General features: G+C 38.4%; 1 protein-coding gene across 5 annotated transcripts in view; it reads left to right on the top strand.

Moving 5' to 3' along the window:
• Window positions 1-13659, top strand: part of sptbn2 (spectrin, beta, non-erythrocytic 2) — an 81730-nt gene that overhangs the window by 32985 nt on the left and 35086 nt on the right. For all 5 annotated transcript variants that reach the window (XM_057821125.1, XM_057821129.1, XM_057821126.1 and 2 more), the window contains 4 exons: window positions 11018-11169; window positions 11334-11507; window positions 11611-11702; window positions 11809-11889. In XM_057821125.1, the coding sequence (XP_057677108.1) occupies window positions 11018-11169; window positions 11334-11507; window positions 11611-11702; window positions 11809-11889 (499 nt within the window). The remainder of the gene's footprint in view (window positions 1-11017; window positions 11170-11333; window positions 11508-11610; window positions 11703-11808; window positions 11890-13659) is intronic.

Below are 13659 nucleotides of genomic sequence, written 5' to 3'. Positions count from 1 at the left end.
ATAGCTTATCACAATCGTCCAGCATGTATCAGGCCTGATTATTCAGGTAGACTTTACTCTCTTTTCATGTGAAATGCTTACTACGGTAAACTATTTTCAGACGGGGTCACTTCTCGCTCTCGGTGACGACATTGACCCAAAGTGCAGTGCCATGCAATGACTTTGCACTGATCCATGTAATGATTTCCAGTAGTGAGAATCCAAAGAATGCTTTTTCTCCCTCAATTATGCTCTTCTTTATCTTTTGATGGACAACCAGACACCACTTTATAACGGAATGAAGAATACAGTAATAGACTTCTCGTATTTGGCCACAGAACAAAGCTTTGGCAGAATTTCAGCATGGACTTGCTGCAAACTGAAACTAAATCACTGCAACGTGTACAAACCGGTAAATCAAAATCGACTGTATAGCTTAATGTTCCTTCAGATGCAATATTTCAGATTTTACAATTTCTGAGGAACACAGGGATGCATTTTTCATTCTGATGGAAACCCATCCATAGCAATGATTTATTTCATATATGGCACTAAGAAAAATCATGATCCAAGCCGAGGCTTTACAGAACAGACTGACAGAATTACAGAATGGCAACAATAGGTAAATTTTCAACCTTTATATTTTCAGAACATTTGTGATGCTACGTCAACTGACAACTAGTTGAATGACACTGTATCATCTGTATCATTTTTTACCAGCACTAATTAACTTTGAGGAGGGTGGCAGGAAACCTGCCACACAAAAAACTACAAATGTGCTGACTGCTTTATGGCATACGTCACTTCCTCCTTTAACCATTCATTATAAAGTGAATGCAATTGCTTTCGCGCAAATTCGGCAAAGATGGCAGAGAAGCAAAAAGTTTTGTCTGAGGAGGAAAAAAAGAGAGGCTACCAGGAAAAAAAAGATACTCAAGGATAAACATTGGCCCGGCTTTCACTCGCTGGCGTGATGCCACCCAACAACCAAACTCGTCAGCGCTGACAAGTCCGGGTGGGGTGGGGCGATTAGCCAAATGGTTGCTAACTGTCATATGCTATTGATTAGCCATAACTGGATTCATTAACTTATTACTATTCATCCTTCACACAGCCGCTGGAAACAGAAGTTGTTGTTTAATCCATCTGCAGGCGACCGGGAGATCATGATTTTACAACGCTGTGCGGGTGTGTGCTGGTCCTCATGGGAAACGCAGTCTTCCTTAAGGCAAAACACTACCGCTTTTGTCCACCGGCATCACTAAAATCGACCAAAACTGAAAAGTTATCACACGGCCGCTGGATACAGAAATGTAATTTAATCCATCTGCAGGCGACCGGGAGATCATGATTTTATGACACTGTGCGGGTGTGTGCTGGTCCTCATGGGAAACGCAGTCTTCCTTAAAGGGTATGTAGTAGAGCAGGGCGGTAAACCGAAAATTTACCGTTACCGAAATTCTTCACGATGACTGACGTAATTTTGACCATGTCGGTAAATTCGGTAATTTAATAAAAGAAGAAAATATAGTCTTTTCATCCCGCTTTGACTCTGTGTTGTTCGGCTATGTTCATTCCCCTTTAAGAAAGCAGACAGTGCGCTTACGTTTGGAGTCACATGGTTTTCAGGAAGCCAATCAAACAGAAGCCTGGTAGGCTAACGCTAGCAGCTAACGCTAGCGGCTGATGCTACAAGTAAACGGGATGAAGTCGGGCTTAAGTTAGCTTCGCCAAACTTTCACCCGACATTAGGTAAACTCTTGACGGGTTCCAGATAGGGATGGAAAAACCGAGGCTTTCTGAAACAATGAACCACTTTTAAGACAATTGCCCTAAATTGAATCACTGTTTGACACACTGCAAGAGCCCCATCTACTGGATAAACAGTGCACGTTTCTTTTTAAAAGTAAAGTTGACAAATTGCCTCAGCATTACATATCTTCAATAGAATTAAGTGGATGTCGTCTATTTCAACCAGGAGATCGTGTCGTTATTAAGTGTGATTTACACAATTAAAGTTGACCTCTTTAAGCCTGTGTCATCGCTTTTGTCTGTGAAGATGTGTTCAAAGCAGTATTTGTAATACACGACAGTGCTAGTCTTGTAAGTGGCTCGTCCTAGATGACGGGGAGTAACTATGTATTGTTTATTTTTTTGTAAAAATTACAGTACAGTAAGCACAGTGCTTGGGAACAGGAATATTATTTATTGCATACTGTAAGGATTTCCAAAATCATAAGATGTAAATAATTGAGCCGAATAAAAGAAAGGAAAGGTTTGTGAAACATTTTATTTTTTAATTAAGTATAATTTTTGTGGGGCGGGTGGATGTGTTGTATTTGTATCTATTCTAAATATCTAAACGTATGCCACTATCTAGTGTATACCAATGCGGAATGAATTTAATGAAATTCAAGTGATGATATTTTTTCAAGTCATACAAGCTGTTATAAATGTTCACACAAGAATTCTTATTGTTTACAAGATTTTTTTTAATACTTAATGTTTAGACTGCATGTGCAATTGTTAAATTGAAAGCTGGTAAATAAATTTAATGAGAAACTGTTAATTTGTATTCCATGCATTGATTCAAATTTTCAAATTATATAACAGTTTGCTTGGGCGAATTTATCGTCATTTATCGTTATCGAGGTAAATCTGCTCAATTTATCGTGATACGTACTTAAGGCCATATCGCCCAGCCCTAGTATGTAGCGGCAAAGGGGGTGTGAGACATCAATAGAACCGTTATGTGCCAAGATAACAAATATTGATAAAGTTAACAAAAAAATCAATCACATTAATGAGCAATTATCGAAAATAGATCGAAAATGACGAACATTCCCGAAAGTGTTCCGGAAACAGCCGAATGGGGCGGGGACGTCACGACAAGTGATTGACAGTCGAGGTGGAGCCAGGTGCCATTGTTTTTTAACGACGAGAGAGTAGCGTTGGGGTTTGTTTGACGAAAACATCACAAAAATGGTTCAAAACTGCTGTGCTATGTGGTGTACAAATAGTTATTTATCGGAATATAGCATCCATGAGTTCCCGAACGCCAAAAAAAAAGCTGGACTACGCAGACAATGGGTAAAGTTCGTCCGTGCAGAGAGGGCTAATTTTCTAGACACAGCCTCCGGCACGCTTTTCTGTGGAGCACATTTTCGACCTTGAAAGCTTCTCGAACTATGGACTAGAGAAATCGGGTTTTGCTAAAAGATTGCTGCTCAAAGGAGATGCGGTGCCGACCATACAGGTGCAGCCACCTAAATGTCCCGAGATATCAAGAAAGAGGACGATGACTGGTAAAGGAGGCTAAAGCTAAGCAAAGGAGGGGAGCAGCCAAGCTCGAAATGGCCAGAGTGAGTACTCTTTTATAATAAAAAAATGTCACGCATTGGATACAGGACTGGACACATGTATAAATTATCGTTCGTAAAATATATAGAACAAATCCTCTGATCCCATTCATATTTGTGTGTGTTGGCAGAGCGAAAAGCTATGATAGCGCAATAAATGATAATTATTCTATGCATTCCTTTATTTTGCAGTCACGGTGTATCAGCTTCACAAAAAGAAATGCAAAACAAATCATTGGTGTTTCCCACACGATCTGCTGCAAATGTTTCATCAGTGTCATTGCTCCCCTTAATGACCGTTTCATTACGCTGCATTGGCGTTCGTTTGGGCTCAAATTGGTAACCTAAAACACCGATTAAAGCTTCGTAACTCTCCTCGTCACCATTAGATGAACATTCTACGTCGGATTCGTCGCTGAAACTCGAAACGAAATTGTCTGCCATCATCGCCGCCATTCAGTATTAAAGCACTGAGCCTTTTTCTTGAAGAAACACCCCTCACTGTCAATTCTGAATTCTCTTTTATTGACAACAAGGGGTGTTTCTTCATGAGGGAACCTGGAATATGTGCAGGACGAACACAATGCATCAGCATAAACAGCTCAAAACACCCCTAATTCTCCCCTCACTAGAAGGAATTATATTGATGCAGACAGGCGCTGCCCCCCTAGTGGCCGGTGGCACTCTCTTCACTTGTCGTGACTAGGCATGTGCCGGTTTCACGGTTTACCGTGGTGTGAAAACGTCGCGGTTTCAAAACCACTAAAATTTTCCGTCAGACCGTAGTACGGTATTCGCTATTTTTCTTGTGTCAAAAATGCAGTCAGAAGCGGCTTGGCGCAGCAGCGCTCACCCCCTCCCATTTGTTGCTGTGTGTGAAAGTGACGCTATCGGCTAGCCAGCCAGCTAACCCAAAAGCAAATACTCCAAATATAAGGTGTACTGTTCTTCAATTTATTGAGCTCTCAAATCGTGGTAAGTGTAATATTCAAAATGAATACATTTAAAATGTTGTACAATTAGATTTTTCCATGTGAGTAGCTTCAACAGATTAGCACCATGGAAAAAGTTCGCCAAAAACAAAACACACATTTTCCTTTCAAATTCAATATAAAAACTAACTAAAAGCTTACAAAGATGATTGTTAGCCTAGGCTGACCTGGGAGAGCAACTTCGTTGAGTGTGACAGCCGCAGAGTGAGAAAACAAGCTTGAGTCGCTTGAATGAAGGGGGAAAAAGTGATGGCGTCAAAGATCGCAAATTACGAAAGATGATCTTGCCCTAAGCACAAAATCCACGTTCGCTGGATCAAGGAGAGGTCTCCCAATGTTTTTTTTAATTTTATTTTTTAGATGAAACCTTTCCACAACAATATTGACATTTTAACTAACTTATACATTTTTAAGTAACTTATGAATTCTTTATGTTCTTTCAACTCAAAGGCATGACATCTTGTAGACTAGAGTTGACACTGGCTGAAAATGGCGAAACTTCACTTAAGCTTTTCCACCCTAAAAAAAAGTCATGCAGTATACATTTCTAAAAAAATTTATTCAGAAGTGTTTTTACTTTTTTATAGAAATTATTTTGTTCTTGCTCTAATCTTGAGCAACTTGAGCTGTGGCTGTGAGTATAGTCTATAAGTTATATTTAGTTTAATTTTATTTCAAATATTTTTTTATTGATTATTTATTTTAACAATATATTAATATTCCAATGCAACTATGGTCTGAAAAAAAAAATCCTGTTCAATGGAAAAAAGTTTTTTTTTTTTTTTAACCCATACATCTCAAAATTTTTTGGAGCTATAATTGCAATACCGTGATACCGTGAAACCGCGGTATTTTTGCTCACTGTTATCGTACCGTCAAAATATCATACCGGCACTAACATTTTCCCAGGGCATGACATACCCTTTAAGGCAAGACACTACTGCTTTTGTCCACCGGAATGCCTAAATCGACCAAAACTGAAAAGTTACCTACTGTTGCTTTAAGACTGGAATCGTTTTTAGAATGATCAGAATCCTTTTCAACAAAACTTTAAAAAACAGTGTGAAATATGACAGCAGGAGCAAAACTTTAAACCATTTTGACCTTTAAAATTTGCATTAGAAATGGCACTCCTTGATTCCTCTTTAAGCCTATGTATACTCTGCTTGTAATAATTTCTGTTCAGTTTTTTTCACCACAATAATGGATTTTATCCTCAAATGAACAAATAACACAACCCAACACAACACCATATATCTGGCAAAAACAGATGCACAACGTTTGGACTCATCTCCCATAGCAGCGACTGATGACAAGGCTTTGTTTGCTTATTATATATAACCAGCAAAGCCATCATAGAGTGATGTCTGTGTTTGTCTGTCTGCCTGTTAGTTGCCTTGTCATTTAGAGCGAATGTGCTAGAACTGTGGCAGCATGTTGTCTACAGAACTTTTGTCCTCTGCCCCATTGTCTGTGCCTAATTTCAGAGATCTCTCACAACGTGACTAAGCCTATGGAAGAATGTAGCTTCCTCCGCTGTATTTTAATAATACGCCACCGCAGAAATTTTTAGACAAACCAGGAAAAATGCATATGGAGAGGACAATATTTGTTATGGCAAGTCTTGTACAATATCCACTAACTTTTCCCTTTTACACTTGTCCAGCATGACTTTAGTCCTGCTATGATTTAACATTTTTGAACAATAGTCAATCATTTTGTTGTCTTAATATTGGATTTCATCAGACTAGAGACAAGCATCTTCTCGACTTTAATGGTAGAGGAGGAAAATAAATCCAGGGACGTTTTTATTTCTTTTCCAACTAGAACTTTTTGATATTATCGGGTAGTTGATAATATATGGTGATAAAAGTATAAAATGATACCGGATAATATCTATAATATCTTGGGCCAATATGCATGTTGCCTTCAATGTGAATGAATGCTTTCTGCCTTTGTACAAGGGCCGGGTCACAGCTTAGCACGGCATTAGATGTCTTCAAACTATGATGTTTTGGATTCGTTATGTGAGGATTATCATCATTAAAGCATCCAGTGGGGCATCACAATAAGTCCACGGCCACATATATCGGTATCTGTTTGATATTGCCATTGGATTTTTGGAGTTTTGGATCTATCAGTTACGAATTAGAAAGTCATTATCGGACAACTCTAATTCCAACCTTTAACTGCCACTGAAGAATAAAATATTCACTCAGCTTTTTTACCAGGTAGGCATTGAATTTCAGATTCCGAGTCCACATTTCGAATCCGGTCCAAACGATTCTCGATTCCGATTCTTTTAATAGGCAGGGTCAAAAACATTGCATAGTTTATATTAATTTCTTAACTTCTTGATTACTTTAAAAATTATATGAACTTTCAATTAACTATGAAGTTCTCACAATTTTTAACTTGTATACAAATATCAGTCTTTGAACTTGGATATGATGGTTTCTTTCCAAAGGAGTGCACTTCACAAAGCTGTTTATTTTTCAAAAGCTCACAGAGAAAATATTTACACATATTCTTTTGCCTATGCTTACAAGTGTCTTATGCTGCAGGCATTTTCACATGTCATTGAGCTCCCACTAACGGGCTAACCTGATGCAGAATATGAAACAATCAAACAAAAAAACAACTTGTAAAACCCAGTCCAGATTAGCAGCAGGTACAATATAAAATCAGAAACAGTTTTTGTTAAGGAAAATGATCATATCTGCCTTCTCAGGCAGTAAGCCTGGGCGTTCTGGACAGGTAGTGTCTCCTGAAGTGGAGAACACGTGTTCACTGGGTGTGGATGAAGCTTGAACGCTTAAATATAAGAAAGCAAGAAACATTCGCAAATGTTACGCAGGGGTAAGGTAGATGTGAGCCGCTACGCACTTTACATACATGTACCTTAGCTGGAAGCTACGACGAAGCGTTAATATAAATTCTTGTATTGATTATAATTTGATGTAGGTGAGGCAAAACAATAAGGATTCCTTTATTTGTAAAACAGATTCTAAAACAAATGATGCTTTTAATACTGTTGATTTTAACAGTGGCGGCAACGCGCTACGTATAGGACGTAGCTGCTTATATAGGTACAATCGCCCGATGTAATAATACGACTATTTCAAGAAGCCGGAGGTGTTTAACCATATTGGTTGTGCAGCCACCTTTGCATGATATAGCTGTGTTGCAAATGTTGAACTGAACTGACGGGTCATTTTTCTTAGTGAAGTTGAGCCAAATTTTTTAGCGCTGCCGCACTGTGTCCATGGTTGAAATCAAGTTGCAATGCACAAACATACGCTTTTTCTTTGTAGTGTTCGGCAGCTATCTTTTTTTCCAATTGGCAGTCAGGGCACCGAAACATAGAATCAAAATTTAAAAATTTGAACGGTTCCAAGAGCATTGGAGTGTTAGTCCCGGATCTCATCGATGCTTGATGCCCAACCCTATTGCTCAGCTTGTCTGTGAAATTCAGCTTTGTAAACCACTGTAATGACTTAAAAAAAAAACCTGTAGGGGGCAGCTTTGCATTGCCTTGGATTTATTTCATCACAGTTTTTTAGAATCCAAAAAGATTAGGCTCAGCTAGTTCTATTATGAGGGCGGCAGTCCAGACCTGTCTCGCAGTTAAAAACCACTACATACAACAACATAGACTCAAACTCCTGAGCATATGAAGTTGGACATCAAGCAAGAATCGGAAAGTATCCCATCAACAAAGCTGTGTGTTCTCACGCGCACTCCCGCCTGATATCTTATCAACAACGTACAGTATACACTGCATTCAGTGTTGTGTCATACGACAATAAAATGATGAAAGCATTTTGTGCCCTTGTTTTCTCACATTCAACCGCAAAATGTCAGTTGAACGCCCAGCAAGTGGTTCTAAATAACAAGTTGAGTTTTATAAATAGAGGTGTGTCATGGAACAATAGAGGTTTGCCATAAAACATCACAATGCTGCCCTTTTCGTTTGATTCTGACACAACCTTTACTGCTGTTTAACTATGGGAATGGCCTTCTTCCTTTGATTCTCCATTTTATTTGAAGTGATGAAGCATTATAATGGCATAATACGCCTATTTTTAATAGGGCGTATCAAAGGAAATGTCTAATATTTTTCACCGGCTTTTTGCTTAGGAGACACTCTTTGAAGATGGCAATAATAATTTATTGTCGCTTGCTTCCTTTTTCCATGCAGAGACCTGAGATAGCTTTAGAGTTAAGTGATGGCAATCTCTGAATTTGAAATGACCCTTAGACTGATTAATCAGAGTCGTTTTGGGATAACCGGCGTAGCCATCTGCAGTCAGCCGATAAGGTGTCATTAAGTGAAAGAAATTAACCACACCATATAAAATTACTACTAGGTTTATGTGGAAAACAATGATTGTAAAAACCAATAGTATTGTAAATGGTAATGCATTTTGAAAGATAACCGGAGGGTTAACCAATGTTTCTTTCACCATTTTAAGCGTAGAAGAGATAAGAGGGGAAGCACAATAGGGATTCACAACGGCTTCATTCAACCTGCAATAGTTAAAGTGTATTACAATGTGTTGTTACGCCACTTTACTAGGCATGTGTGAAATTTTAGAATCGGTTCTTTTTTTCTCAAAATGACTGCAAGGGTGGTTGATTACACAACAGTTGTCTTTTGTTTCCTCATGTTCACTGAACTTTAGCCTTTTGGACTTGGACTATTAATAACCTCGCGATGTGGCAGAGTTAATTTGTTACCTTGTAATATAATTTAATTTATTCACACATTCAAAGTATACAATACGTGGTACATAAAAACAGATACAGTATATGTTTATACAGTGCAATTACATATGCACAAGGGGCCCATTTTTCCACAAATATGAGATATTGGCCAAATATCTCGTATATTAATATTTAAAGTGGTTGCTTTAAATCTATTTTCACATGTGCATGCAAATGTTTTTTTCCCTCCAGTATTCATTTCATGCTAAAACAGCATTTTCAAAAAGACGCTAGACCTTATGTCCTAGGAATGAGGCCACTTGTTAGCTGGTAGAGAAGGATTAGCCTTATTCCCCTTGTCCATATGTCTGAGCTGTTGTAGAGGGAAACATTTTGTACCATCACTGATGATCAGAATGGCCATAATCTTAGCTTTAAAAAATTACTCTTTACCTGCCATTATTTTGACTAGGAGGGATTGTAAGCACAGCAAATACTATAAATTAGGGGTGTGGCAATATATCAAAAAGCTGTTGTATCGTGATACTTTGTAGCCCAAAAGGTTGATATGCTCCCACCAAGAATCAATATATAGTTTTAAAAAGGCGTCACTGTTTAAAAATAGAAAAGGAACCAACATGTTTGCATCAAAAATATTCCATTAAAATGGTGTTTACGTTAGCTTAATGGCTGCCATTGATGGCGCTAGAAATCCAATTCATTTTGACTAGATTGGACGTCTAGCGTCGTTTATGGGAATTGGCAACCAGAGCATCGGCAGCCAGTCTTTTTGTTGGCATTTACAAGTCAATTTTTGTTCATTTTAGGGCATTTATGGGTTACTTCCTATTGATTTTATGTCACTTCCTATTCATTTGGGGACATTTTTGAGAGTCATTTCCTTTTCAGTAACCAAAAATCAACAGCATGTGACCTGTAAATGCCCCAAAATCAACAGGAAGTGACACATAAACGCTCCAAAAGGAAATGGAAGTGACTGAAAATCAACAGAAAATGACATGAAATGCCCCAAAATGAACTCATTGCCTGGCATTGGCAGCCACGTTTGAAGTGGGAGGGAGGGCAGCAAATGAATGAAGGTTTCACAGCAGAAAGATGAAAATAGCTTGTTTTTCCTTTTATTGCTCGTTTTTTAGCCTTGTATCGCAAATCGTATCATACTGTAAAGTACACAGAGGTTCCCACCCCTACTTTACATATACCTGAGTGTTTCTTTTTAAGTAGAGCTGCAGTGATTATTAACTCGAGTAATTCAATTAGAAAAAAGCTTTGAATCTAATTAAACTGATGTTATAATGGTTTGTTTTGAAAGTGTTTGCATTTAGCTTTAGAGATTTGGGTGGATAAACTGGCCTCTAGTGGTAACAGTGAATGGTATAACTCCTCAAACATGGCTGGATCCAGGCTGGTCCTGTTAAGACCAACATAAGTGTAAAATTTTGTTTGAGCAAATATGATCGTTTATGCATTCTTAATTTAGTTTAGACATATATTTAGTATTTTTTTTGTGGAAATATGTGTTTCAACAATTTGTTAAAAACTTTACTAAAAAAAAAAAATTTTTTTTTAAAATAGCATTTTATAGCATTTAAGCTGGCGGAATTTTGCTATGCAAGTTAGCCAAATAAGTCAATTGTTCTTTTGTTGTACTTCGAACCTCATTTCTTCATTTTTTTATACCGTTTAAGGCTAAGCTCAGGTGTTTTAATTGTAACCCTTGTAAAATGAGTGTTAAAAAAAAGTGTAATTCTGCTTAGTTGGAAAAAACTTATTTTGTATTCAATGCTGTTTTGAAAGTGCAATCTTAGCAAACCTTTTTTTTACGACTGCTAAAATTTATTCTGCAACGTATTAGTTCGTAACCTGATTAGTCGATTATTCAAATTAACTAACTGATAGAGCTGCAGCTATAATACCCATTGAATAAACCATTTCCCTCTCCTTCTGATTCCTTTTTAGATGAGCGTGAAGCTGTACAGAAGAAAACCTTTACCAAATGGGTGAACTCTCACTTAGGCCGAGTCACTTGTCGCATCGGTGACCTATACACGGACCTGCGTGACGGCCGCATGCTTATCCGCCTACTGGAAGTGCTCTCAGGAGAACAGCTGGTGAGTATCTCAGGGGTAAAAAAAATCAATCTCTGTCCCCCTCTTGGCATCAAAAGTTATGAGGAAGGACATGTGGTGTGCTTCATTTCATCCATTTTATGTGTGACTTTATTTCTCAATTGGCGTTTAAGACTTGGTTCATTTTTTGCCTCTTCGCTTTACAGCCAAAACCCACTAAAGGCCGCATGCGCATCCACTGCTTGGAAAACGTCGATAAAGCTCTGCAATTCCTCAAAGAACAAAAGGTCCATCTAGAAAACATGGGATCGCATGATATTGTGGACGGGAACCACCGTCTCACCCTGGGGCTCATCTGGACCATAATTCTTCGCTTCCAGGTACAGCATCCATATAACAACATGATAATCTCTATATAATGCTATAATTCAGTATTGATTTATGTTGGCGCGATAAATGAATGATTGAATGATGTTGCCACAGATTCAGGACATCAGCGTGGAGACGGAAGACAACAAAGAGAAGAAATCTGCGAAAGATGCCCTTCTCTTGTGGTGCCAAATGAAAACTGCCGGGTGAGAATTCAGCATGTTTATGCGGCCATTCACCTTACCTCTAAAGCAGTTACTGTTGAATCTATTTGTGTGTTAATTATTTATCATTTTTTCCTGGCCTGTGCAGCTACCCCAATGTCAACATTCACAACTTCACAACCAGCTGGAGGGATGGCCTAGCGTTCAATGCCATCGTGCACAAACACAGGTCAATGACTTTTCCTTGTACTTGATGCTGTTGACAGTGATCCCTCGGTACTTTGCATTTCAATCTTCGCGCCCTCAGTCTATTGCGGATTTTTTTAAATTAGAGAAGAAAAAAATAAAGATGAGCTGTCCCGAGGCGATTGCATGGTCTCTGCTCGCTCCCTCTCCCTGCTCTTTGTTTGTCAGAGAGTTAACTGGAGTTGCTTATCAAAGTAAACGATTATTGACAGTAGGGCTGCAGCTATTGAGTATTTTAGTAATCGAGTAATCGACTGAAAATTCTATCGATTAATCGAGTAATTGGATAAAACAAATATTTTTTTAGGTAAAGAGCAATTATAAATATACATGACAAAACAAGACATTTAATCTAATATTGAACCATTTTCAGTCAATCAATGTCTTTATTTTCGATGTACATTGTTGAAAACAGCCAACAATTGCATCTCAGATGTGACTAGAAAAAAAAAAGACATTCACTGCTTTCACTCAAAAAACTTTTAGATCTTATAAAAAATATATTCCCACCTAAAAATGCCATTACGCTTGATAACACACATCACTTAAAAGTTAAGTGTTTTTCCCCACTTGTTTCAATTAAATTTCCATTTGTGTTAAGCTTGTTTAAGTTCTAGTTAAGTTTTAAGTTGGTCTAAACTGTAAATCCTGATAGGATTTTGAGTTTTTGCAGGGTTCAAAATAGATGTATTGTAACATATCAAGTTATAATATGGCGGGGGTATTTGCATGCGTTCCTGAATGCACCGCTTGACGTACGGGGTTGAGGGAGGTGCGGGAGAGCGAGCGACGTGCCTTTCTGTTGTTGTGGTTCTAGCGGGTGCGTGTGTGTCGGCTTCCAAAAAATAAATAATTGCAACCTAACGAAGCGGGTGACTCTTTGTCACCGTTACAGTATGATACCTGCTGTATTGGAGTACATTAGGGACCAGTGCTTCTTGGTGTTTTATCCAGCAATGACTACTGTGCTAAAATTGACAGCATTATTAGGTTTTTATTTTACACCCTCATCACTCTACTGCGCTATGTTTTCACAGATTAAATAAAGCCTGTATGTAAGACACGTTAGCAACGCATCGACAGTGGTCATAATGTATAGAAACCTAGCCCTCCACAGGGCTAACGTTACGTGAGCGAGTGCTTTAAGATGGTGGCTGTTTATTAACGCCGCTGAGTCTCTCATTTAGCATCTAATTCAACATACATGTGATATCTACGAGACGCATCAGTGCCATCAGACGCTACCTGCTGCTACCACAGTAGCATCATTCGGGCTAGTTTTTAGCAACGTTGACGTAGTTTGTAGCGGCTGTTGGCTGCAGTAAGGTTTTTTTATTTTTTTAAATTTTTTAAATTTTTTTTTATTGCTTTTTCCTCTACGCACGTGACCTCAGTGTGTTGTCCCGCATTAAAAGTAGCCCGGGCAAAACGTGATGCTTAGAGCTGGCAAAATTAAACGATTCCTCGAGGTGAATAAAATTACTCTGATCATTTTTTTAAACTCGAGTTACTCGAGTTGCTCGAGTATTCGTTTCAGCTCTAATTGACAGACGGTTAAGCTTTGATCTTGCCAGAGACTTGACCTTCAAAGGGCTGCATGCGTCAATCATCGTTTAATTTGTTAAAAAGTTGCTGTAGCAACTTAATGTGTGTAAGTGAGAAGCTGGAGCGGATTTGAGTGGACACTCAATGAAGCCATAATGACTTCAAACTTCATAATGATATCGACGGGGAACGGGGCCGATTAATAGGG

Source organism: Corythoichthys intestinalis, chromosome 18, assembly GCF_030265065.1.
Source record: "Corythoichthys intestinalis isolate RoL2023-P3 chromosome 18, ASM3026506v1, whole genome shotgun sequence".
Lineage (NCBI taxonomy): Eukaryota > Metazoa > Chordata > Actinopteri > Syngnathiformes > Syngnathidae > Corythoichthys > Corythoichthys intestinalis.
Note: the sequence above shows the minus strand (reverse complement) of the source record. Positions and strands in the feature narration are given on the sequence as shown.